Consider the following 27611-nt stretch of genomic DNA (forward strand, 5'->3'; position numbering starts at 1 on the left):
GAGTTGTATTGGCCAAGTGGTTCCGTTTATGAAACATGGAAAAACCAGGCCCAGAAATGTAATCTTGATAGAGCAGAAAATCCCTATGGGGGGGGGGGACTTCGCCCTCTTTTTATGGAAGTTAAGTATAAATATAAATATATGATCTCTCACAAAGAGACAACAAACATTGTAACTTAGTATGTGTACCCACCAAACCAACTAAGCTCTCTTTAGGCTTTTGAAATGCAAACTGTAGGCTTGCCTTCACATTCACTTCTTCATTCCACAAAAGTATCCCGGGCACCTACTTGAGCTAGAATTTTGTTAGGCACCAAGGGGGGTACAAAGAACAAAAAAAGTTGGTCCCTATTCCCCAGGAGTTTACAGCTCAGTGGTGGAGACAAACGTGCACACAAATCCTTACAATAGGAGGTAAAAATGTAAACACAGGATTGGAGGGTTTCACTTCCCAGAGATACTGCATGGAGGTGGTGTGGAAAATTAGAAAGATTTCTTAGACTAATTGGTTTGACATCAGGTTTTAAAATTGTTGGAGTAGAACATGGTCTCTTTAAGGCAATAGCCAGCGGTAAGGCTGTGGAAGTCCACGCGCTGGAGTAACGAACAGTGGTCTGATTTGGCTGGAGCGCAAGATTCCTCAAGGGGCGCCGTGGGGAATTTAGCTGGGTGTGTGCCCAATAACCGAGGCTGGGAACCTGGTAGAAGGAAGTCGAGCTGAGATTTTATTCCGCATCTCTTGTGTTTTGACTTAGGCATCTATTGGTCCTTTAAAAAAAATTCTTCTCCTCTTTCCTAATGAGAGTTCTAGCAGCTGGGGGTGGGGTGGGGACCGTTTCCTAAAGTCAAAGCCTAAGTTAAAGGTCTGCAAGGCGGTCCGCTGCTGATATAAATCTCGCACTTCGGAAACCAGAAAAGGAAACCCGTGAGAGGCTGGGCAGGAGGAACCCGCGTCACATCCACAGCAACCCCCAAATGGCACCAGCCCTTGGCGGGACAGGTTGCAGGCCAGACTCGGGAGCGGGGCGTCAGCACCCGCTGGAGCTCTGAGCCCCGAACTGGCGGGCAAGGGGTAGAGGAAGAGTGGGAGGGAGGGAGGGAGGAAGCGCGAGAGGGAGGGAGGAAGAAAGGGAGGGAGGCGGCGTCATGTGATCCGCTTCCCTGCTCCTTTAAGCGTCCACAGGCGGCGGAGCGGCCACAATCACAGCTCCGGGCACTGGGGGAGCCCGAGCCGGCTGCGCCCGGGGAATCCGTGCGGGCGCCTTCCGTCCCGGTCCCATCCTCGCCGCGCTCCAGCACCTCTGAAGTTTTGCAGCGCCCAGCAAGGAGGCGAGGGAGGAGGGAGTGTGTGAGAGAAGGGAGCAAAAAGCACACCCTAAAACATTTATTTCAAGGAGAAACGAAAAAGGGGGGGCGCAAAAATGGCTGGGGCAATTATAGAAAACATGAGCACCAAGAAGCTGTGCATTGTTGGTGGGATTCTGCTCGTGTTCCAAATCATCGCCTTTCTGGTGGGAGGCTTGATTGGTAAGTGCGAGAGCTGCAAACTTTTCCCCCTTTCTGTCTTTTCCGGCCCCTTCCCTCTTTGCCTCTTGGGCTACTTGTTACAGTATCACTGCCTTGCTTCTATGATCTAATTAGTCCGGCTATTGTGCTTAAGAAAGCAGAGCTCCATGGGGCTCCGTGGGGCACAATCCAGTCTAGTGGCTAAGAGAAAAGGAGGGGAAAAAGTTTTGGCCTAGTTTCAGTATCCACTTGAAAGGCAAGAGGGGGGCGGCGGGGGTGGGAATCTTAAGCATGGCGACGGATCGCGCGAGGAAGCGCTGGGTTACAAAGTTGATTGCTCGCCGCCCCCCAACCCCGCTTTTTCCCGCGTTCCCCCCCTTTTCCTCTCCGTTCCCTTCCAATCAGCTCCGGGAGGGCAACGTAATCGACTTTATTAGGAACAACAGAAGAGTCGAGGCACTGCGCCCGGCGCAGACCCGGAGCTCTGTTACACGGCTGTGATACTTGCGTGGTGTGAATGCATTTGGTCGTCTTCGCTAGGGGCTGAGGGTTTTTGCATTTTGGGGTCCCCACCTTCGCGTCCTGTTTCCCCGCCGCCCTCCACCTTACGCTCTGCCGTGGACAGGTCCTAATTGTGGGCCGGGACGTGGGGTGGGGTGGGAGGGAGTCCTTGACCAGCGCCGCGGGAAGTTGGAGAGGTCGGAGGGGAAAAGCGTCTCCGAAAGGTGTTGCTTTTGGCCTCCTGCCCACTCGCGAATCTCCCTCCCCCCACTTCTTAGAGCCCCGAGAGCCGATGGCTCTGGATTCCTCGTCCTCCCTTGGCACTTAGGAGAGCGTCCCCCACCCCCACTCCAGTCCCCCGCAGGTGACAGCTCCCTGGCCCCCCCGCGGCTGCGCCGCCCCAGGAGACCTCTCCTGGCGTGCACCTCCCAGACCTCTCTGAGTCAAACAGGCTTCTGGTGAAGAAAACCGCCTCACGGACCGTCCACTCGGAAAAACTCCCTTCCCCTCGCTGTGTCCCGGTCTCCATCCATCCTCCTGGCTCTCTGCACATTCGCGCCCCCCACCCCCTCAAGATTTGGGACATCCCGGCACGAACTTCAATGCCAACTTTGCAGCGGGCACGGATGGGAGGTTCGGTCTCCTTACTTCACGGCTTTCTTAAACTTTGCGGAGTGAAGAGTCCACGAGGGGTTTCTCCCCGAGTGCCTTTGCGGGCGCCCACGCGATGTGGGGTGCGGGGGAAACGCCCGGAGGGCGCGGGCAGCGTGGCTGCCAGAGCTGCGCAGGCTTGGGCACCTCGAGTCGTGTGCGTGCGTTTTGTCTCCAGACTTGGGTTTGATGGGAACAAATTAAAGGGAGTTTGCTACTGTAAATCACGGTAGCATCCAAGCCAATTGTCTTAAACAAAGGAGAGTGGGTGAAGCTTCAAGGAGAGAAATTCCTAAAGGAGACAGTGCTCTTTTCTCTGTCTGCATTTATCCACAAAGCAGAAAGGGGATCAGAGTTTTCCAATCTTATGTCTCCAGTGTGGGTCAAACAGCTTCATATTTTTATTTCTGAAATCCTCAGCGCGCGCGCACACACACACACATACACACACACATATACATACACACGTTTTGGCTTTTGTGTTAGGAGCTCCTGTTTGGCTACATGCAATCTCCATGTTTCCCCGTATTGGATTTTTCAAGGCTCTTAATACCTTCTCTGCTGGGAGCTGAAGGCAGCCTTCCCTGTGCCCTCACAGTGATTATGCAGTGGTTACAATTACACCTCTTGTCTCCCTTGATGAGCAGTTGCAGTTAGATGCCATTGGATCTTGTGTGATTTCAGCGGCAGACCATAATTAAAATTTCTTGCACCTTGTGCTTTCAGAATTAAATTGGCCTATTATCCCTGTCTGACCTTCATCCTCTTTGAGGTTTTTGCACAAGCAGCAAACCATTACACATAGTTTCCTGGTGTTTGTTGGTGTGTTTCTCCTTTTTCTAAGGCTGATCTCCTAGCTTTGCAGAGCCTATTATCCATGATGTAGGCTTCCTAGGGGACTTCTGGAACTAGCAGAATTTCTGGGATCCTACCAATGAGGAGAAGCCCTAAGGGCACTCCTGAGTGGCTGGTGGACATTACAGTTACTACGGGGTCATAACACTTGTTTGGTCCAAGCAGAGTTTGTCTGGAGTAAGTAGTGCCAAAGATTGTTTTTTCCCAGAGAATTTGGTTAATGACAACAACCTCAAAAAGTCCGTGGCAGGTGCTAACTTAACTAGATTACCCTCAATTAATAAACTGCTTTATTACAATTTCCTTGAAAAATATCTATGGATAATACTTCTTGGAGGAAACTGTGTAAGTTTACTGCTTACCTCCTCTCCTTCCTCAGTTGCAAAGGCCATGTCTACAGTTCAGATCAGAGCCAGCCCACACTGAACGGTGACTTAGCCTTTCCTCTTAAACTTAGAAAGTAATTTTTTTTTTTTTTTTGCTCTGAAACAAATCTAAAAACTTGGGAAGGGCCCCAAAATGGGAAATAAATATCAACAAAATATAAATGATATATTTTCCTACCAAATTTCCCTAAGCTGGAAAACAGAGGAAACTAAGGAAAGAATAGCAACAAAGTGGGCAAGCGGAAACAGTAGTTGAAGGAACAGTTTGTAGGCTGGAAAGTCAAGATAAAGTTCAAAAACCTCCTCTGCTTTCTCCAGTGAGAAGAGAACTCCTCTGCAGCTCATTACCACTGCTACTTAAGAAGTCAGTTGTCCTGGGTGTGAAGTGTCTCTAATATATCTACAGTAGGCCAAGTCAGAAAAGGAAACTTTCCTTTTGTACTGGCCAGAATGTATTTTTCTTTTTGATCACTCTTTTGGCTGATGAGAGTAAACAGAGCAACTTAGGAAGAAGAGATGATAAATAACAAAGCTCTTGCTTGTAAGGGTATAAGTACCACATATACCACACACACAAATATACAGCACAAAAACACCCCCCCCAAAAAAAACAGTGACAATCCATGAGCCCCAAAGTGACCAGGCAAGTGAGTTAACCAGCAGGCTTCAGGCCCCTCATTGGTAGAGGGAAGAGTTTAAGGTCCCTTTCAGTTCTAAAACTGTGTAACTCTCTCAGTACTTAGAGAACTGTACATGATGTTTAGACTGTTTGGTTGCAGCCTTCTAGATTTGATGAAGAAAATTTATAAAAGCAAATAGCCTCGAGGGACTGGCTTTGGTTTAGCCAGCTTATATATTCTCCTATTTCAATGTCCTTCTTACCAAAAAAAAATTAGTTTGCTTTTTTTTTTTTTNAAAAAAAAAAAAAAAAAGGTTTCAGCTCTAAGTTAAACCTTTAATGGGATTTTGCCAAAAGGCTCTGAAAGCAATATCTTACATAGTAGAACTTGGGGTATTTATAAATTCACTGCTTTATATCATGCTTCTGTAAAAACTTTGAGCCGCTATGAAACCATATGTCTGATACATCTAGTATTCTACATACATCTAAATACATTCCAAATATTTAGAAATTATTTAAAAATGCAATAACCCCTGAAGGAAAAGAAAAATATTTTTTAAAATATAACTTAATCTTTATCCTCCTTAAAAATAAGCCTGCAGAAAACTTAAAAAATAATTTTCCTTTGATTTCATGTTAGGTGAATTTAGCTCCTGAAAAGGCAGCTGTGGGGGTGGTGGAAGCAGGGAGGGGAAGGAGACCATGTACCCTGAAAAGAGAGTGCAGACTAAAAATCATGAACTTGAATCCCTGGCCCATTATGTGCAATTTGCTCATCTTCAAATTAGTCATGTTTCGGGAATATAATGGTTGAAAAAGCAGGTCACGTTCCCAGCTGTTCTAAAACTATTAAGAGTATGAAGATCAGAACTGGATGAATAGAAAATTGTTGCACTGTTTTAAGCATACCCATACATGAGAGTATTCCAGACATAAACTCCAAATAAGTATCAACAAATCACCAATTATTATTTCTTTAGGAAAGATCTCTGTTTCTTTGAAAAGGTAACTTATGTGAGTGGTCTCTTTAATGCTGAGAATGTAATATATACTCTGTAAGATAGAACATATACACATATGTAATCAATTTTCTCAAATTGTGCATGGATTATCTACCTCTTTCAATGATATAGCCCACATGATTGTGCTAGTATTGTTTAAGTGGAGGCAACTGGTCTTTACTGTGACCCATTTATGTGAGCTTTTGTTTCTGCTGCTGTTTATTTGGAAGTTGCAGAATTTTAAGAAATTAAATAAAACTACAGTTATGCAGAGTATATGTGTTTGCTCCCCAATTTATTAGATTTTAAGCTTGTTGGATTTATTTTAATGTGTCAATGATGCAATAGTTGTAATCCTTCAATATTTGAGTATCTGGGGAGAATCTTGAAAAGTACTAATCAATTGGTTTCGGTTCATATTAGGCCATATTTTTCTATATTTGATTCTGCTTTTTATTTCATAAAATTTCATTGTTTTCCTCTGTTACCTACTAGAAGTATCTAATGTGATTTGTAGGAGTACTGTGCAATCTTAAAAGTTAATCTTTTTTAAAAAAGTGAAATTCTTTTAGCAATTGAAATTAATTACAATATTCAAGTTTAAAAAAAACGAAGCTATTTGGTTCTTGCAGTGCAATCATGCTCGTGCTAACAGTCTCTAATTGCTCTTTCATCTGACTGTTCTTTCAGGACAGCCTGTCTAGACTTCTATTCGAACTTTCCCTTTTCCTATTACAATGAGAAACATTTCCTTGAGCTAATAGTGTTATGTGTGGCTTTGTGAGGCTTTCAGGTTCCCTGCCTGAAACCCAGATTGAGATTTAAGGCCTTCCCTGCCTACATGACATTTTGCAATAATTTGGCCTTTAAATTTTTAAATCCATATAAACTGCAAAAAGATTATTACCTTATCTTCCTCATAAAGGTGTTTCTATGGAGATTTAGAATTTAGAATCTGTTGAAATTATGTAAATGTCCTTAGTTTAAAGCTCCTGTGTGCTACTTGCCTGATTTGCAAAATAGCTATTAGGGTGTACTGTGTGTCCAGGATAGGGCTGCATGCTGAGGCAGGGTTAGTAAAGACAACACTTGAAGCTTGAGTAGACTAGGGGAGCTGTGGGTAGAAAAGAGCCCTTCTTCATCTAAATTTACAGCAAAAGATTTCCTAGGACGTAGTTTTCTAGCATCAAGATAATTTTCACTTATTTATTGGGAATTCAAGAAGGTATGAAATTAGAAGCCCTACTAATTATACCATCAACTAATTATTTTATCTTGAAATAGATATATTAATAAAATGATATGTTTAACATGTACTGAATGTGCAATATGTGCCCAAACCTGTCTAAATTCATCCATACAAAACCTTGCCAAATTGGTATTTTTGTACCCATTTTATATGTAAGGGAACTGAGGTGCAGAAAGATCTAGTAAAATTGCACAAGGTTACCTAGCTACCCACGGTCAAAGCTAGGACTGAACTCCAGTCCATCTGACATCAGAGCCTCGATTATCAACCATTAGGTGATCTTCCCACTTTTCCCAAAACCTTGACTTCTAGGCCTGAATAAAAATGGTCTGAATGTAGGGAAACAAGATGAATAGCACTAAAACTGATTTCTCATTTTTATAACTAGCTAACATCAAAAGGAAAATATATCAAATGTGATGATAAATGAAATGGAGTGCAGCTGTACAGACCCAAACAGTGCCTTGCCAAGGCTGAGGGAGGGCATGTCTTGAGAAGTTTGCCTATGCCAGTCCAACCAATTCTATGTCAAGTTCTAACCAGTCCCCGTAATTGTATGAATCATCCAGTTGACTAAAGCAGCCAAGTTTGTTAACCATCAAATGTTTGAGATTCTGCTACTTTCAGGAAGATTACTCAGTTTTATTTTCTCTAGATGGTGATTTTAACATATATGTAGTTATACAGTAAGTCTGGATTTGCTCAAAGGAGAGGAAAGAAAGAATCAGTGGAGGCTGGAGAGGTTTTTAGAGTGTGTGGGTTGGCAGCGATGGCGGAGGAATTGAGAAAAGAGCCTCTTACTGAAAGTCGAAAATTCTTTTCCCCTATGGAGAATTTTTGTTTATATGCACACCCATGCATAATACCGAGGGCATTTTAAACCAGAGACTCCTACAAATAGCCACCCTGACAGCAGGAATAGGTACATTTTGTTCTTTGGAAAATATGCTAAGAGATTTTCTCTATTGAAAGATTTGCAGCCCTCGATTTTGATAGAGACCCTGAGAGGTAATGAGACACAGGGAGCATCAAGACATGAGATGATCATGACTATTTCATTTAAGTCTTACTTTTTCTCTGAAGGGTTGCAATGGTGGCGTAATAAATGTGACTGCTCTGCACAGCTCCAGAGAAAGTGCCCGCATGGGGATGTAGGAAGGAGAGGAGGAGAGTGGAGAGAAAGAGCTTGAGGCATGCCAATTCTCAAACTTAATGATCTCAAACTGTAGTGTTTTCTAACTTTTCTTTTCATAAAAGGGCGAATCTAAAAGGATTGCTAAATAAAAGAAAATATGATGTATAATTTATAAAGTAAAAATACTAAGTTTCTATAGTCTCTTACTACCACCTCTCCTCCCCTATCCCCCCATTCTATCCCTGATTAAATCTTATAGGGAAGCAAAAGCAGTAATCATATTGGAAGACTGGGGGACTGTGGAAGGCGTTTCACATGTAAAGATTCACTTAATGCTCATATCATCCCAAAGAAGCAAGTATTTTAATTTCCACATGAATCTAAGTCTCATTTAAGCACCTTTTCTGAGGTTGCAGAGATAGTAAATAAGAGTGCAGAGCAAGTAAATGAGAGGGCTAAGACTCAAGCCTACAGTCCTTGATTGAATCCTAAGCCACGCTCTTAAGCCTGATGCCACTCTTCTCCCATTGTCCTTTCTATTTCTAAGGGAGACAAAGGGGTGAGTGTGATGAAACTGATTCTACACAGATTCAACAGAAGATGAAAGCTTTTTTTTTTTTTTTTGCTTCCACCCCTTCCCCAAACCACTCGCTCCATCACTGCATGGTAACTGATCATTGGACTAGTTACTTCCTAAACAAGGGATCTCAACTCCTAAGACATGAGAACCTCCTACACCAGCCATTGTAAATATTGACCAGTGCTTCTGAGCCATTCTAAGGAGGGCTGAACCTGAGAAAATTATATGCCAACACTCCCAAAAGGAAATTGTTGCGTACAGCAAAAGATGGCTGAGAGTTGTAATGGGAAATTTGTCAAGATGGTGGGTCCTCTGAATGCCCCCCTGGATTTAGCATATACAGTAGGTCCTGAAGGTAGCCGTTGAAGAAATGGGAGTGTAATGAGGGTGTGGAACAGGAAGATGGAGGTAGAATATAGACTCAAGAAAAGAAAATGAAGGCCTCTGGAAATTTATGAGACTATCTTTTCAAAGACACGGTTTGTGCCTGGATTTCCAAAACCTGCTTCCAGTGCCACCCAATGCCCCAAAACTGGGCTAACATTTCTATCTGCTATGCGTATTTAAATCCTGGACCTTCAGGTTTAACTTTCTGCTCCTTCTTTCTCCCTAGTACTCCATTCTGATAATATAATCTGGCAAAGGGATGTTCTTTCTTTGCTGGCCCACAGGAATTACAGGGTCTTCTTAAACATCTGGATAATTCCCTGGGTTAACTCTGAAGTTTTATCCGCAGATACACATTTCCAAGAAAGCAGAGGTAATTGAAAGAAAAGGTCTCGTTATTACATTTGTTTTGGCAAGGCATTATGATTTTCCTTTAGAAAGAAGATAATCAGTCTGTAAATGGTTGACTCAGTTTTTCTTCAGCCCTAGTTTAATAAGGACAGGCTCATGAAAGTTGGTTGGAGGCCAGTTAACTGCTGCCTTAGTCCTGGCTGACCCCCTCCCAAAGAGAGAGCTTCTGGTCTCAAAGCAGCATCACATAGTGGAGAGAAACTTGGCTAGGACTCTGCAGACAACCTGTGGCCTCAATGATCCCAAATAAGTCATAAAATCTCATTGACTCCCTCTCTCAACTGTGATGTGAAACAGAGCCCTCTTTCCTCATGGGGATTGCTACAAGCATTAAATACCACTGGAATCTACTGTCTTGAGGACTTGGCACTTTTTGGAGTGTCTCATTGAGCCAGACCTATCAGAGATGTGATTTCCAAAGGACTTTGCACTGAAATCATTTGCTTAATCCAAATCCATCTCTCCTACTTCTCTTTGTCTCTCTACTTAGATCTGGGGAAACTTACACATGATACTATGTATTATCCATTCTTTTCTATCTCAGCACACTGCAACCTCTGCCTCCTGGGTTCAAGCAATTCTCCTGCCTCAACCTCCCAAGTAGCTGGAATTACAGGCATGTGCCACCCTACTGGCTAATTTTGCATTTTTAGTAGAGACAGGGTTTTTCCATGTTGGTTAGGCTCATCTCGAACTCCCGACCTCAGGTGATCCACCTGCTTCAGCTTCCCAAAGTGCTGAGATTATAGGCGTGAGCCACCACACCTGGCCTCTTTTCCTTCTTTGCGCCATCACCACTTTGCCCACCACCTGCAAATTAGTAGTTCTGTTGAGGCAGAAGGAATGGGAATGATCCAAAACCTTACTTGGTTTGGGTTTGAAAGTTCAAGGAGGTCATCCTGCTCTCTAACATTAGTTCCTGTGCTATAACCAAGTATTTCATTATGAGCCACCCCCAACTGATAGATAGTAATGTTATTGCAGAAAGCTAACAAATAAGAACACAAGTCCAAATCTTCTCCTAAAGCATGCACATTTAATCCCAAGAGAATCTCCCATGCTTTTGCTCAGATCTATTACTTTTGCATTATATCCATTGTTAATGAGTTTGATTATGCCATTTTATACTTCTATACTTCTAAGCTGGGATGATTTGCCAACTCTCACTGGCAGAACAGACTTGTAGAAGAGTGGTAACATGAGGACAAAGGAAGAGACAAGAAATCGATTAAAAGTCTCTATTCAGAATAAGAATGCCTGGGATTCAGGGGTCTCTGGGATATTAGGCAAGTCATTCCACAGATCCATGGTACCTCCACCCCCGCCCACCACCTTGGCAGACAGGATCAACAGATTCTAGGCCAACAGAATACTTGATCCCACCCTAAAGCTGTGTGATTTTGTCACTGTCCATGAGTGCAGCTACTTGGATCCATTGTACCCATGCACTCGGGTGGTGTTTGGCCTGAACAGAAGCTGAAGAGCTTGTCGGTATTAAATCACAAAGATGAAAGGGCCTTCGAGACTATCTTGTTCTACCTTAATTTAGAAGGAATTTGGGTCCCAGGAAAGGGAAGCCATTCAGTTCATGCAATTAGGCAGAGCCATGGCTTGGACTCAGTTTCTAATGCCACTCAGTGCCCCAAAGATACATATCCCACAGAGTTTCAGTGTGAAGTTCATCTGATTTCTGTCTAAGGCTATTATAAAGCTAATGTGTAAAACATTCCCAACTTGTGCTTTTATAGCTAGATTGATTTTTCTGTTACTTGAAAATAAAATAGCAATAACTTGTCACCCCTTCCCTTTGTATCCTTAATATACTTAGCTTATCCCTTATGGAACAACAGAACTATGTGGAATGTTATGCTGTGCTATGCGGATTTTAAAGAACACTACAGAATTTAAAAAACATAAACTAAATTCCTTCCTTGCTTGCTGAGGGCGTGGCACATTCCCTTCCTCCTGCTTGGGGAAATGTACATTTAAAACTCTTTAAAAAACACACACCAAAACCACGCAGTATAGCCATTACTTATCCAATCCAAAAAGCACAGTCCTGTGTCTGGTTTTAAGACTTTATCAGTCTGAGGCTTCCTTGACTAAAAAAATCTGTGACTAATTCCTGTGCTTTCAGAGGATGTTTGTGTCAGGCATAATTCCGAAGTTGTAGTGAGCTCGGGGGGGGAAAGTCACATAGCCTTATATATTTTGGTCAGATTTACATACAAAAGCAGCAACAAAATTCCTCATTCTTCGTCTCTGCCATTTCTTCACTTTGAAGGTAATTGCAAGCAGAAAATTCACATTGCTAAAATAAGGCTTACAAGGTTGCGGGGCCCCTCCTTTGTGACTAACAAGCATATTTTTGTGATTCCAGCAGTGCAAGTATTGTACTGTAAATTCTTCCTCCTCTGTCTTTCATTTTGTTGAAACTGAGCAGAGTCACGAAGCATTATTTTTCTGCACCATCTAATTTAGCTGAAATGAATCTTGACTTTTAAGTCTCTGTTCAACAAGCTTGCCTTCAGGTGATCACCACTAAAAAAGTTAGGTTCCATGTTTTATGAATTCCAGCCTTCTTTCGAGGCAGAGCCCCTCCTTTTTGAGGTCCTGTTTCTTTTACTCAGTTCTCCTGTATTTTATCTGCTTTTAGTTATGTTGTAATTTGCCCCAGAGCAGAATGCCTCAGACGTGGAAAAGACAGAGAAAAGACGCGTCCCCACATTCCTTTCTTTTCTCTGTTCTGTTGAGCTAGTTCTGGCTTGTGTGAACCAGGCTCCTACTTTATCCCTGGGTATCCGGGCTAAGCAAAGTCGATAAGATTTCTACGGAGGTTTTGAAAAGACTGCACGTTGGGCCCCTCTGTCACTTACAGGACATCTCAGAAAGGTTTTAAATCTTATCTAAGTGGATAAGATTTTTACTGAGGTTTTGAAAAGACTGCACATTGGGCCCCTCTGTCACTTATAGGACATCTCAGAAAGGTTTCGCTTCTTGAGGATCATATGAGGATGTGGGTGGGGTGGGGCTTGGCCCTGACACAACTGTGGGACCTCCGCCATCTTTTGATTCATACCTCCCCCTGAATTTCAGAATTTGCAGGTCTATGAGCATGCCAGTGTTAAATCCCTGGCACTATTCTTTGAACGTGCCCAAACAGAACAGAGCTTGGCTCTATGAGAATGAGGTATTTCTGGGTAATAGTTGATGAAAGAGAAAAAAACAAGATAATTTGTAAATGCTCAAGATTTTTAAACCGAAAGGGCATTAAGGTCATCTTTTAATTAGCATTTGTTTCTGTTTTTACAGAATCAGAAGAATTCCCCCAGTACCTTCCCTCCCTCCCCCACCCACTTCTTGAAAAAGAGAAAGAAAATTTAGGAGAACCATGAGCAGTATGTTTGGGATTTTAACCAAGTCAGGATTAGTGTATACGTGAGGCAGTGATATTTCTGTGTTAGAACTTCGGCTAATTACTTAAACCAGCTGTGTAAAGGAAAGACATTAACTCTTCCCACTTAACAGAACTGTTGCAGGAATTTTGAAAGTTGCCTCTTGATAATGTCGGCTTCTTATAGGATTCTTGAGAAATAGTCACTCTACAAAATAACACAGTGTTGGCTTGAGGTTTTCCATATGATAGTTTGTGTTAAATGAGAGGCTTAATCCTTGAGAAATTTGATCCCTCCATTCAAAGTGTTTGGATTTCTATAACTGATGGAATGTGGTTTTATGGTTGATCGATAGTAATTTGATTTATCTCTTTGTTATGAAACTTGTTTCATAACCTAGACAAACCATTTAAATTCTGTGAGCCTCAGTTTCCTCAACCCAAAATATCTGAGTCACAGGGGGTTTGGGACTTAAATGAGAGAGCACAAGTCATCTTCTTGGGAGCCTGCACATAGGTGTGAGATTAATTAATATATATAAGCCATTTCCCTAAAGTAGAGGTTACCCGTAGTAATTAACTTTTCAAGTCTGTTTGTTTGCTTATTCTGGAGTCAACCTGTGTCTTGTAAGGTCAATGACAGGTTATTTCTGCCTCTTAATGTATTGGATAAAATTAGAAACCCAGCCACCCTGCTTGATAGCCTTCCTATTAGGCAACATCTATGCTAGCGAATAGTCCAAGAAGCATGTCATTCATATATTTGGTAAATTAGAGTGATTAGCTTAGTTTTTTTTTTTTTAACCAACATTTAATCTGAATCTAAATATTTGTCTTTTAAAATACTGGGCCAGTATTCATGGCTCTTTAGAGCATAGATAAGCCCAGGTAGCATGACTTTTAAATGGATATCACTCATTAGGTGGAAGAAGCTATTCCTTCTTTGCTTGCTGCAAAGCGAAACCCAGTTGTACTTCTGTTTTACATGATCAAATTGGAGTCATCATCCACTGGGAAATTTTTTTGCTTCTAGATATGACATAAATGACAAAGACTTTTGAAAGTCAAACTTGGAGGAAAATTATTTTTAAAAATAAAATATTAATCACTTCTGAAACAGCGAGAATTTTAGTGCTGTTTTATAAGAAACTTTAAATAAAAAATCATCATTAAAATACAACCTCTGTCAAACTATAAGCTGTGTGAGAACGAGGATGGTCTAATTGACTCACCTTTATCTATGGTTGTTACCACAGATCAGTGCAACGTAGGTACCCAATAATATCTGTTGAAGAAATGAAGAGATAAATGCCTTGCATTTTGGACCTATTGTGGAGGCAACTAAAATGCTTCAACTTTAAAGCTTTGAGGTCTGCCCTAAGTTTTATAACATTATATTCCAGGCTATTACTATTTAAATAGGGGAGGGTTTTTATTATTCACTTGAACATAAAAGATTGTGCTGCAATCGTAACACACATGCTTACATTTATACAATGGTACAATTTTGGAGTTGGAAAGAGAACTTTTTCTATTATGTTATGGAAACTAAGGCCCAAGGATGACGTAGTGAGAAATAAGATTTGAACTGAGCTTTCTGACCGCTAATGGAGAGTTTCATTACCAATGCCTACTGTTATGCTGATTATTATTATGTCTGGGCTATATATTTTGGTCCCTGTTTGGCCATAAAGGCAGAGAATTGACTGTGGCTGGTTGTCTATACAAGGTGATTAGAGTTTAGTGGGAGGAAGGGAACACACAGAAGTACACGTATTTCCAAATTCCGAATATCCAAATGGAACTGTTGGTAATGCAAATTTTGAAATTTACGGTCTTTAAGAAATAAATATGTTTCTTCTGTTCCAGGCGGGCTATTTTGAAGGGTTTTTTTTTTTTTTTTTTTTTTTAGAAGACCCACATAGTTTGTTTAATATTCCATAAACTTTTAAAGATGGAAAACTAATTTCTCAAAATTATCCTTCTAAGAATTTTGTAGATTTACTTACAGTTGTACTTAGAGACCAATAATGTATTTATGATGTCAGCTTTCATAAATGCCCTTGACAGGAAAACATAATTCATTCAAGTAACTACCTCTGCATTCCATTGTATTCGGCTTATAGATCTGGTGAGTGGGAATGGATTCATTCACACATTCAGGACTCCTCCAGGTTCCTGCACACAAGCTGTGCCAAATGTCTGCCTACGGGCTCAGAGGAACCCAGTCCTGTGACTTGCAAGTAGAGCCAGGCAGAGGTGCGAGGCATGTAAGCTGACAGGGAAGCAAGCAAGTATAACAAGGCCTCAGGACAGTGCCTGGCAAAGAGTACACGCCTAGAATATGATAGGTATTATTTTATTATTAATCTTACTCTTTTGACTCAGAAATGAGTTCTTAGAAGTAAAGCACCCAGGGTCCTTTGGAGGCTAGCATGCAAGGTCTTTGCCTGTTGTGAACCTGGTTGTACTGGTTCAGAGAAATGTAGCTGATTCCAGTTCCAGAGTTGGATGTACAATTTCTTGTTTGAAGTTAAAAGCCCATGACTGGAAGTAGGTATTTTTTGTCCCCTCTCAATATCTATTTATATTTTTGAACAAGAATACAATATTGTTAAATGACATACAAACAAAGAAAAAAATGCACCATTTTGATATAACCATTCTGTTAATGTTTTATTCCTTCCCCTTCTGTGACTGAATATTTCCAATTTGCTATCAAAGAAATGTATAAGCCTACTTAGCAGAGGCTCAGAAGTTTATTGTGTATGCTGCTTCTACCAGTTGTGTGTTTGCTTTGGAAATTCAGCAGTCAGTTCCTCTTCTTTTCCTTCAACACTCTTCTCTGATACTTAACTCAAGATTGTGGTTGAGCCATTGAACCATGGGAAATTCATTTTCAAAATCTGCTTAATTGCTGTGAGACTTTTAATTTGTTCTGGATGATGGTGCTAATGTCTGGGAACTGGGACTGAAGCCCTCCAAAGTTGTTAATTTAATCAACCGCTGTGCCCTTGCCATGCCTAATGAAGCGGGGGAGGGAGGGCACCAGACCCCTCTCACAAAGAGGCTGGGTCCCTCCTGACCACCTTGTCAAAGATAAATAAGAGGGGCCCCACGGTTAGGTTGAACACTTGGGGCAAATTACCAGAGTGTCAGCTCACGTTATCCGAAGCCCAGGGTTGTGCTTCCCAAAATAATTACTGAGTAGGTTTTATGTAGGACCCCGGAGTTTTAAGGCATGGGTTTTGTGTGCATGTGTTCACACCTGCTAATCTGCAGAATTCCTTAGTCAGTTTGGGGTTCTGTTGTGGTTTTGTCCATAATCTGTAAGATCATAAACATCACCCCCAGACTATTGATGTTCCCGTTAACCACTGAACTTTTCCATGGTGAGACTGGTGAAAGATTGCTCTGTCCTCATGATAAATTAGCTTGTTTATTCCTCTTCTGCTTATTTCTATCCTGCTGTTGGTTAGTGTAATGAAGCAGAAGTCCATTGTATGTGTTCATTGGGTAGCGATCCTCTGGCACCAAAGGGGGTAATTGAGTAGAAAGGCGGAATGCTGTTGGTGCATGGGAGAAGTTAACACCACATGAGGTCACCAGGCTTCAAGCTTTAATCAATGTGGACACAATGCAATTGAGATTGTGAAAAGGGTTTGTTTATAGTGTGAGAGTAAGGGTCAGTAGTTAATTTGAAATGCTGTAGGTGTGTTTTCCTTGAACCAAGAAGGTACAGAGCATGTGTCATAGCGGATTGTAAATATCCTCAAGGGAGGGACGTAATTGGGGTGGGGATTTAAAAAGGGCATTTAAGAACTTCAGTGTACTTCTTATTGCTCCATCCATGTTTTATTTAAGTTTTTGCCATTTTTTAAAATAAAGAAACATACTGTTTCTTGTATAGTCTCTTTTAAGAGACTATACAAGAAACAGCTTGTATACATGGTATACAAGCACAGCCCTACCAATGAAGAACTTTGTTTTTTTCTGCAGTGATTTCCTTTGGGAAGATATTTGGAGCACTATCAAATATTGCTAATAGGAGTCCTGTGTGCTAATTCTGAAAGAATGCTCACTCTCAGAAGTTTATATCTTTAGGATTTGTCATTGTTGTGGCTTGAATGAAATAATATGAAAACCATTAACCCTATACCTGTTCATCCTGCTACCTTTTTCCATCTTAGGGCTCCAGTCTCTAAAATGTGCCTGTCTGCTTTTTGGATTATTTTTGGCATTTTCTCCCATTATTTCCTAAGTTTCAACAGCTAGAAACACCAACTTCAGCCAATTTGAATGTAGAGAGGGCCTGCCCTTTTGCTACAGAGAAACTTGGCAAACAAACATCTGGTTTTCTGAAATGATTGCAGGGAAAAGAACATGAGGGTTATGGAGGAGACAGAGGCCTGCCATGAACCCTCCCATGCTTTGTTTTGTGTTTGGTAAATCTAGGTAATGCATTGATATGCCTGATGCCTCACATTTGTATAGTGCTTTTATCATCCTTAAAGGCACGTTAGTAGAAATCATCTTATTTGATCTCCCCAACAACACTCTAAAATAGGCCAGTCTACTAGGCATATTTATATTTTAAGGTTATAAAAACTGAGATGGGGAATAACTGTTTGTGGTATGTTTTGTCTGGCAACGCAGTAGCTGTTTGTGGAGGGAAGAACTCTGGGGATTTGAATATTAATTGCATTATGATAGGCTGAAGAACAAGAAAAAAGAGTAGTTTAAAAAATATATGAATTATTTGTGATAGAAATCACTGTATATTAGCCAAGCATTACTTTTTGAGCTCTCTTCCAGGACAAGAAAATGCCAGCTGTGGTCCATCTTCTTCACTTTCCTCTGCCTAGCAAGCCGCTCCCATAACAGTTTTTGAATATCTCTTTACATATTTATTCAACATATTTTAGCCTGCTGAGGATGTCCAGTTGTTTTTCTCTTTCTCCGGGCAGAATCTGGGTCTTTAGAACCCTGGGGTAAATCTTAAAGGAGGAGCCAGTGCCTAGGGGATGAGAGTGAAACTAATTTACTAGGTTTCATTAGTGAATGATGCTATGGTTGCCCACTTTATTAATTCTTCTGTGTTGTGCCTTTCTACTTATTTAAGCCATGCTAATAAACATGCATTGAAAGTTCATTTTTAGTGTCAGTATGATAACTTCTAGTATGGCTATAATAATTAAATTGCTCAATCTATTGTTGGACATTTAGAATTATTCTAGTTTGGGGTTATTATAAACAATACTGGAGAAAGCTTCTTTGTATTTAAATTCTTATTTATGTCCTTTATTATTTCCTTAGTAAATTCACTTCTGTGAATTTATCTTAGGTAAAATGAAATGCACATTTTTAAGGATTTTGATGGTGAGTGATAATCATATCACCCAGTAGCCAAATCTGGGAATGTCTGTCTCTTTGCATGTTAGCCAGTACTGGTGATTACTTTTATTTAAAAAATGTTTCCCAATGTGCCAGGATATCTTATTCTTTTAATTTACATTTCTTTGATTGACAGTAATGGTAAACCTCTTTTCATGTGCTTACTGGCAACACACTGACTTGCCTTGTTGTTTCTTTCTCTTAATATACTATTTTCAAAGTTGGATCATCCCAGTAATACAACTTCTTGGAGATTAGGAAAAGAAGGAAGATTTATTGGGGAGAAGGATTGGTGTTTTCTGGCTGCCCAGTATTTCGCCTATTTGTTTTGACAGCAGGATCTGCCTGAATCTTCTTTGTGGAAGATTTTCTTCCCCACTCTCAGTCCATGTGGCTTAAGAGAATCTTCACTTCTGATTCTAGTGATGGACATATGACCAAGCTAAGCACTAGCCACAGTAGATTCATGCCTCAAGTTAGTCAACTGGAGTGAATTCTGAGATTTGTGTGGAGGTTACCAGGAAGAGATATCCTCTCTGGTTCTTACTGAATTTGAACTCACAGAATATAAGCCTGGAATTGCTGAGGTCTTTCCAATGAAGCCTGAGAATGAAGCTAATAAAATATAGGGTGGAATTCAGTGACTGTAGAGAAATGAGATCTGTTGACATCATTTGATTTATCAAAACAACCACTAGAAGACTGCTTTATCTCTAGATATTTTTCAGTATCACCTTACTAATTGATTGGTCAATTTAGTTTTGATGAAGTATCTTTGAGCAAGGTTTCCTGTCTCTTACAATCAAAGAAACTGATGCCCTTGTTAGGCCTTCAGTTTAAAAATAAGTTGGTGGAACCAGGTGCGGTAGTTTATACCTGTAATCCCAGCACTTTGGGAGGCCGAGGTGGGTGAATCACCTGAGCTCTAGAGCTTGAGAGCAGCCTACCCAACATGGCGAAACCCTGTCTCTATTTAAAAATACAAAAATTAGCCTCGTATGGTTTCATGTGTCTGTAGTCCCAGCAACTCGGGAGGCTGAGGCAGAAGAGCCACTTGACCCCAGGAGGTAGAGGTTGCAGTGAGCCGAGATCACACCACTGCACTCCAGCCTGGGCGACAGAGCAAGAATCCATCTCAGAAAAAAAGGAGTAAGTTGGTGGAGGCCACTGCTGCATTGCAGAGAGTGTATTTGGAGGGTTTGCTTGTTTTGATGACATAAGTTCTCTGTAACAATTAAAGAATAAAATAAGTTATGGAACCAACCTGTGTTAGGCAGCTCCTCTAACTAGAGCAATATTGGAAATGGAGTGTGTGTGTGTGTGTGTGTGTGTTCAGAGATCACTGTTGAGCACCAAGTAGCTGGTGAAGATCATTAGTGACAATTCCTGGAACTTGGCCAGGCTGCTGGCTTTGAAGCAAAGCTCATTGCAACACGTGTTCCTGCTGGGCTGGATGTCTGTGTGAAATGGATGGCAACAGGATGTTCTGGCAGCTGAAATGAAGATCCTGAAGGCAGAAGAGAAGCTTTAATGACTGCCCAAGCAGAGCAGTAGTTCTGGGGATGGTTGGGAAATTCAGTAGATGTTATGGTGACTCAGGGTTCTTTGGGACATCTAGGAGGCTGTGAGGCAGACCAAGCAATGAGGAGCACAAGTTGCTACAAGTCCTGAACTAGGTTAGCCATGGGCTACAGAAGGAGCAAACACATGGATTTTGCCCTCCAGCAACTTAAATTTGATTGGGAAAACAAGATCCATAAAATAAGACAGTTTGTTGTTAAGGGCTAAGTTAGGTGAAAAAGACTGAGTTTTAGGCATTTTTTAGATCCGATTTTTTTTTTATAATGGGGATTGGTATGGGCCTTTGAAGTATGGAATCATCATCTGAAACACAACTTGATGTGCGTAATCCAAGTCAAGATTCACCTCACTCAAAGTGCTAAATGATTAGCTTAATACAGAAAGCCATAAGCAGAGTATCAGGAGATCTGGCTGTAGCCCCATTTGTCTCCTTAGGTATATCATTGAATCCCTCATGCTTCCTCTTGTCTTTCTAAATCGACCTGTTAAGGCTGTCTCTTGGCAAATAAAAACAGAGGCATGTCTTTCCTCAAAGCCAAATATGGTTGGGCTTTTCCACCCATTTCTTTTCTTCCTTATTAAAGGTGCTAAAATAAATCTTCAGAGATGTTAGGTCACCTATGATTAGAAATTCATTTTAGATGATGATTAAGGTATTTCTTAGCGCTCAGCTAAATTCTGAAGAATACAAAGAGGCACAAGAGATGAGAATCTGTTCATTTGTGGTGTGATTGAAATAAAACACTGGATGTGAAATTTGTGAATTGAGATCTCAGTAGGGTAATCTACCACTTGCCAACTACGAGACCTAGGTTTGCTTCTACTGCTTGTAACCTACTATAGATCTGAAGGCTTAAATAAAATAATTATATGAAGGCATTTATCTTTTGGATTACACAAAAAAAAAAAAAACAGATAAGGTGGATCTATTTAGCTGAGTAGACAGGCATGTCATATATAAAAATTAGTAAAATAGAGTAGTATAAGATGAAAATATTAGGTAATATTATTCGAGTACTTAGTATGCACCAGGCAATGTATTAAGTATTTTATATGCATTATGTCAACCCTGATCTCGTAGTGTTGGAACTAAAATCTTCATCTAAGTTGCTATTTTTATGTTTAAACGTCTAGAGAAACTGAAGGATTCTTAAAGCACTGATTTGGACCTCCTTCCTTGTTAGTTGTATTTTCTTTTAAAACACTCTTTTCTAAAAGTAATGGAATTTGGGGGATAAAACCTGGAGGTGGCTGTAAATCGACCAGAAGGTTTACAAGTACCCATAAGGATTGGCACTGTGTTAGACACTATGGGCAAATGCATTCAGCTCTGGGCCTCCATCTGTATTTCCCTTTGTGAACTCTTTTGCTGAATGTCCCGTCATCCTTTGTCGAGATGAGGTCCTGTTCATCCTGTCTGCTTTCACGACATAAATGTTTTAGGAACTCTCCACAGACTGGCTGGATTGTCTGTTTGGGCTGAGAACAGATTGTGTGGGTGATGAGACAAGTAGGAAAAGACTCAGCCATCAAAAAAGGGGGAAGGAAAATCTCTCTCTGTTTCTCTTAGAATGGAGCTTGGATACAAAGGGCACTTCGTTAATCATGCCTCCTTTGTAATCAGAATGGGGGAGGCATTTTTTTAAACCACTACTATTTTGTCCTCTGTCTCATCCAAGTTAAACCAACTGTGCAATAGCTAATCGAGGGGTTAAAAATTTCCCAGATGCAGCCAGGCAGAATCAACTTCAGTAGATAAAGGAATCGTTTGATGGTGATTCGAAAGCCGTCAGGTGTAGCGCCAGGCATCTTGGCAGACATGGCACTGGTCTGGTAGGATACTCATGTCCGGGATCTTCGTGGTGGCAGATTTGTGATTAGATGATGGAAAGCTCATGTGGGGTGAATTTGGGAAGATATCTGTAAGACTTAGGGGTTTTGGTAAGTTTAGAGAATTCAGTCACTTTGCACTGTGTCCCTAGAACAATCACTGAATGGAAAATCCAGGGATCTCAATTTACTGAACGACCTTGGGCAACTTGTTTAATCTTTCTGTAGTTGCTTTCTTAGAAATCAAAGAAGGATAACAATCTTTGGTGCCCACTTAATGGGTGTTGTATAAAATAATGAGATTGTAAATGCTTTGAGTGCCCTGGAGATGAAGAGATAGGGAAAATTCTCTTAGGTGTTCTTCATGCTGAATATGAAAAAATGAGTAAGTATAGTTTTTGTTGTTTTTTAAGAAAAACCTGTCATTTTTTCAGCACCTCTTTTTTTTTTTTTTTTTTTTTCCCCAAAGGAGGCTGTGTGCCTCAGTAGAGGTTGACTTTGTAACAGTTTTATTTTCCTGGACAGGTCCTGCATATTTACAATGTGGTTGGTTTTCCAAGAGGAATGTTTGGGTTTAGACTTGTCCTATCCATTCACTGAATCTAGGGGTGAGATGTTTTTAATGAATTGTTGGTGTAGAGCAAATAAAGAGCAATGAAACAAAAGGTAGTATTCGTGATTAGAAAGGGATTAATCAACTATTACTCTAACTATCCCCTAGCTGGATGGTTGCCGATTTTCTTTTTAAAATCAAATGCAGTTTTCAGGCCAAAGCAGCGGGAGGTGGCGGTACATTCCAAGAAAGAGGCATCAGAGCGTCTGAGGGTTGCAAGACAGCAGAAAGCCGCTTCATTCTTGATGGGGTTTTTTGTTTGTTGTGTTTGTTTCTGGTTTTACCCTTACGCCTTATCCCATGATCATCTACTCAGAACAGAGGGAAAACATCCCCCACAAGGTTCCTCCTCCCTTTGGTTTGGTGTCACCTAAATGGCATTTTCTTCCCAGGTGAGATTGTAGTTTACCTCTCCTCTTGTACTGATGAGCAGCTGGGGCTTTCTGCCCGGTGGACCTTCCATTTGTCTGTTTACAACAGGGATCCCCAATTTGCTAATTCTCTGGAGAAACAGATTTTGGCTGGGGAGAGGGCCTGGGAATTTGTCCACCCCAGTCTCACCCACACTGGGTCTCCCAACAGAGACGACTTTCCTGTCAGCATCTCCCCATTCTAGCAGTTGTTGCTCTCTAGACAGCTTGTTTAATGTTTCAGTCCAGTTGGAACATACGATGGTTAAATGTTCTTTCTTATCATTCAGTGGAAAACTGGCTTCCATGACCACATTATAATTTCCACTCACTAATGCTGGATTTTCCTTTTAGAATAATCTAGAATGTGTGCTTCACTTCAGTTAGATAATAGCCTTTCAAATAACTGATGATGACTATCATTTCTCTCCTTTGACTTTTTCTTCTCCAGTTAAAATACCTCTGGTCTGGTTTAGACTCCTGACCATACTTGCTGTCCCTTTCTGGTGATTGCATTCCCAGTCAAGGTTAAGTTTACCTCTGCTACCATGGCAACCAGCTACTGCTTGTGGTTGCTACTTAAAGGAAACCACCATTTTCTGGTTTTCTGTAGAAAATCCATAATTCAGAAATTAGCTTGTTGCTGTCCCTAGAATAAAGACATCCATACTGCTGATGGTCTGCACAGTACAGAGAGCACCACCCTCTACGACAGTCTACATGCTGGACTTGCCGTTTGAACTCATGCAACTTGGGGTAAATGTATTTCTTGTGTATCCCTGTATTAGTTTTTCTCATTTGGAGAAATAATGTGGCCTGAGACAAAGCGAGACTGTGGACCTTGGAGAGATTAGCTTCAAACCCCAGTTCAGACTCTTATTGGCTGTGACCTTGGATGAGTTATTTTCATTTTTCAGGTCTTCATTTTACTCATCTCTGAATGGAGATAATAATAGCTACCACTTACTTGTGTATAAGAATGAAAATTGTCCTGTTAAGTACCTAGCACAATGCCTAGCACATAAAAAATATCCAACAAATATATTTAAAAAATAAATATCCATTATTGTAATTTATAAATGATAGCCTGATGCAGTCAGTGTAGCGTGAGGCAAACTGTAATGGTTATGAATTGTTGAGAGCTTGGAATTTCTGTAGTTGGAAGCTCTGAAAATGAAGTATTGTAGAATGACTTGATGGAGTATGAAATTTTTCTTGTAAGCCTGGGTGATTGGGGTAAAGCAGGGGTTCTCCACCAGAAGCAGTTTTGCCGCCAGGGAACATTTGGCAATGTTTGGAGGAGACTCCCCCTGCCCTGCCCCGGAACTTTCCAGCAGGGGGAAGGGGGAGAAAGATGCTATTGACCGCAACTGGGTAGAAGGCAAGGATGTTGCTAAATATTTTACATTGCACAAGCCAAACCCCCACAATAGTTATTCAACCCAAAATGCCATTAGTGCAAAACTTGAGAAATCCCAGAGTAGAGGAATGGGGACCGGGCAGCCAAGAATAGTAAGAGGAAATTGGTAGGTATAGGTCTCTGATTGTGAGAAGCCCAGAATTTGGACAAAATATTAAAATAAGATGATGGCCTAGTGCAGCCATAGCTCTAGCCTTATGCAGTCTAGACCCACAACCCTAACATGCCTTTCTAAGATGTCAGTCTTTTCAATATTCCCCATGTCATGTATGAACTCAATGAATCCTGCCTAAGGTTTGCATGTTTTTGTACCTCTCTTATTTGCTTATGTTGCCTCTATGGAAAACATGGCCTCTTTGGTCCAGTCTCCAGGTAGGGATTCTGTCAGAGAAACAGGCAATCAAAGGTGAATTTAAAGTGATCTAACAACTTCTGTTCTTTAACTGTCAAAGCATGGTAAAGGGGATGTGTCATCTCTAGCAATACTTCCAGAAATCCCAATTTTTTCCCCCATCTACTTCGATGTTGCTAACGTGTCTCTTCCAAAATCTCCTCAAAACTCCCACTGGTAAAACCCCTCCCCGAACCCAAGCCCATCTCTTCTACCTATTCTCTGTCTTTTGATTGTGTGTCATGAAAACCCAAATAACCCGCCAGCAATAGTTGAACCCTCATCGTGGGGCAGGTGAGAGGTTGTGACTGAAGGGGCAAAACCAGCATTCTCTTTATCCAAGAGGAGGAGGGGAAAGGGTAGCAAATACCCATGTCAATAGATTTGGCTCTGCCATAATTATTTTATAATAATTTGTGAAGATAATTGTGAAAAAAAGATTTTATAATCCCATTTTGCTAAGGATAAAACCAAGGGTTAATTCTGTGTTCCCTCAAATAACAGGCTGCATAAGATATGCCTGGGATATTTCTCAGGGATATCTTAGATGTTCAAGTTACAATCTTTATAAAATCATCTCTAGTACTGGGGTTGTTCACTGATAAGTGAGGAGAACCCCTGTTTTTAACATCCAGGATGTACACCTTCTAGTTCCTTAAATGTTGATGAACACATCCCTCAGGGGAAGAAGGCAGAACAGAGAACATGGAGTAGGTCTTCATCTCCCACCGGGTTCTAATTCTTCTCATTTGCTGATAACATTGTTATTATCAATAGTTAACATTCATTAAGGCCTCACTGTTTTCATGGTACTATAATAGGGTTTTTATATTAATCATTTTATCCTCAAAACAAACTTATGAGGTGAGTACCCTTAGTACAATTTTACAAAAGGAAAACTGGCATCCTATAAGGCTAGGTAAGCTGCCCTACTAAATTGCTAGTGAGTAACAGAGTTGGGATTTGAACCCAAGTTTTTCTGAGTCTAGAGCTCTTGCTTTTAATTTTTCTTACTCTGTTTTTGTAACTGACTTCAGCAACATAAAGAGCTGTTCCTGTGAACATAAGTCCCTTGCTAGCTTGTAATCATTGTTTTCTCTTATGACATATTTTTTTGTAGAGGGTAATCTGCGTAAATTTAGAAATATATTAGGAACCCAGAAGCTTAAATGAAAATCTGAATGAATGTTATGAATTGATTTCATTAGCAAATTTTGTCAATGATCTCTTGGCTTAGGGAAGTATATGCTATGACTTTCATTTCTATTGAATAAGAAATAGACTTAGCTCTCTTGAGCTAAGTCTGAAACACAGAGGCTGGACATGATCCAAATTATTTCATTGTATTGGAATGTCTTTGTGTTGTATTAGACTGTGAGTATACGGACCACTGGCTGGAAGCTGGAATAGAGTTTTTGTTGTTTTCCCCTAAAGGTCTTCATTATGATTGGATTAGACCTACCTTTTCATAGTATAAATTATAGGGCTATATTTCACTGTGCTGAATACATCAGTATGAAGTTTTACATATACAATTGGCTGTGGCTTGTCCTTGCTTTTAGGAACAGTTATTTGATCTCTCCAGCTGTTGGAAGATAGAAAACACTCAGAACTCATTCAGATCCCAAACAATAACAGAACAAGAGTAGGACCCTTAAGATCTGTTCCTCTAACAGATGTGAAAATACAAGGACAAGGAGGAGGGGAGGGGCCTGATAGGTACCGCCTGAACTCTTGGAACATAAATTGACCCCAATTTGAAGGAATTTTTTTTTTAAACTTAAAAGAATGACTTTCATCATAACATAGAGTACATAAATTCTCTTTAGAATCCTACAATTGTTGAGGTAAAGTGCATAACAGCTTAAATACTGCCTTTTACAGTTGAGAAAACTAAGGCCCAAGATTGAATAATTTGCCTGGTTAATAGCATATCCATTGCTAGAACTGAGCAATCATAAGTCATAGGATAATTCATTCTACCAAGATTCTTATCCTCAAATTTAAAGTAGTTCAGGAATAGCAGATCAACTCGTGGCCCAGAATCGAAGCTCTAAATATTCTAGGTGAAGAATGCTCAGTGAATAATAATGACAGTAAAGACCCTAAAAGTCATCTTTCCATCCCTACCCGGTGCTCAAATGTCCCCTGCATCCTTTGCACTCACCAAGTGTTACTGCGGAGCACCTCCACTCACACAGGAGCCACCGGCTCATTTTCTTCAACTGATCTGGTGAACTTTGGGCCAATTTGATTTTATTGATCTCAGATTTCCTTCCTGAGAATTTGCAACATTGGAATGACCCAGAGTAAATCTAATTCCTCTTCCACATCTTAGTCATTCATATATTTGACCTTTTATCTGCAACCCTCCCCTTTTAAACAAGCTATACACCTCCAGCTTCTACAAATTCTGTGATAGGACATGTCATTCATTTTCCTTTGAATGACATCACTCATCTGCTGCCTATGCAAGAAATTTGGGAACATCTTTGACTTCTCTCTTCTGTTTGCATCCTACGTGAATCAACAGGTACAGTAAATTGCTCATCCTACATTGCTCTTTCCTCCAGTGGAAACTGCCTCTGTCTGTCACCCTTCTGAATCTCTGAGTTGCCTCAAGACTTCTGATACTGTCTACAGTCCACTGTTCCTTCAGCACCAGATTTCACTGTTTTTCTTTACTAATTCTTTGAAAACTTTCATATGTGATTCTTTGGGGCAGAGAGAAAAAAAATCATTTAGATCTCTGAAAAATAGTACATATGTGCAGCATAAGTTTCCTTTGCCCAGGTTTCTGTCTGAGCCCGCTTTGTACTTTGGCCTCAGAAGTGGAATATTGATGCTTGTAGGAGTGTTTGCTTTTTCTCTGGTAGGTATTGTTTTGAGGATGTTAAAGAAATGGCCAAAATCTTCCCTACATGTGTTCTTAAGAATATGGATTTTATCATAAAATCTTCAAACATACAGCCATGAGTTATATACACTACAGTCTGAGATGTGAACATTTTATCTCATTTTGTTCCCCATTTGCTTTCTATTCACTTAGGCCTTAAATCCCTCAGGGCAGGGGCCAGGCGCGGTGGCTCACGCCTGTAATCCCAGCACTTTGGGAGGCCGAGGCGGGTGGATCACGAGGTCAAGAGATTGAGACCATCCTGGTCAACATGATGAAACTCCGTCTCTACTAAAAATACAAAAAATCAGCTGGGCATGGTGGTGCGTGCCTGTAATCCCAGCTACTCAGGAGGCTGAGGCAGGAGAATTGCCTGAACCCAGGAGGCGGAGGTTGTG

General features: G+C 40.9%; 1 protein-coding gene across 2 annotated transcripts in view; it reads left to right on the top strand.

Moving 5' to 3' along the window:
* The first annotated feature begins 726 nt into the window (after positions 1-726).
* The window catches only part of WLS (Wnt ligand secretion mediator), a 131127-nt gene continuing 104242 nt past the window's right edge, over positions 727-27611 (top strand). The window contains exon 1 of one of the 2 annotated variants that reach the window (XM_017532178.2): positions 727-1527. In XM_017532178.2, coding sequence (XP_017387667.1) covers positions 1422-1527 — 106 coding nt within the window. In that variant the 5' untranslated portion in view covers positions 727-1421. The remainder of the gene's footprint in view (positions 1528-27611) is intronic. The other variant, XM_017532182.2, reaches the window with a different exon arrangement.

This window comes from Cebus imitator, unplaced genomic scaffold, assembly GCF_001604975.1.
Source record: "Cebus imitator isolate Cc_AM_T3 unplaced genomic scaffold, Cebus_imitator-1.0 Scaffold3, whole genome shotgun sequence".
In the NCBI taxonomy this organism is placed as follows: Eukaryota; Metazoa; Chordata; class Mammalia; order Primates; family Cebidae; genus Cebus; species Cebus imitator.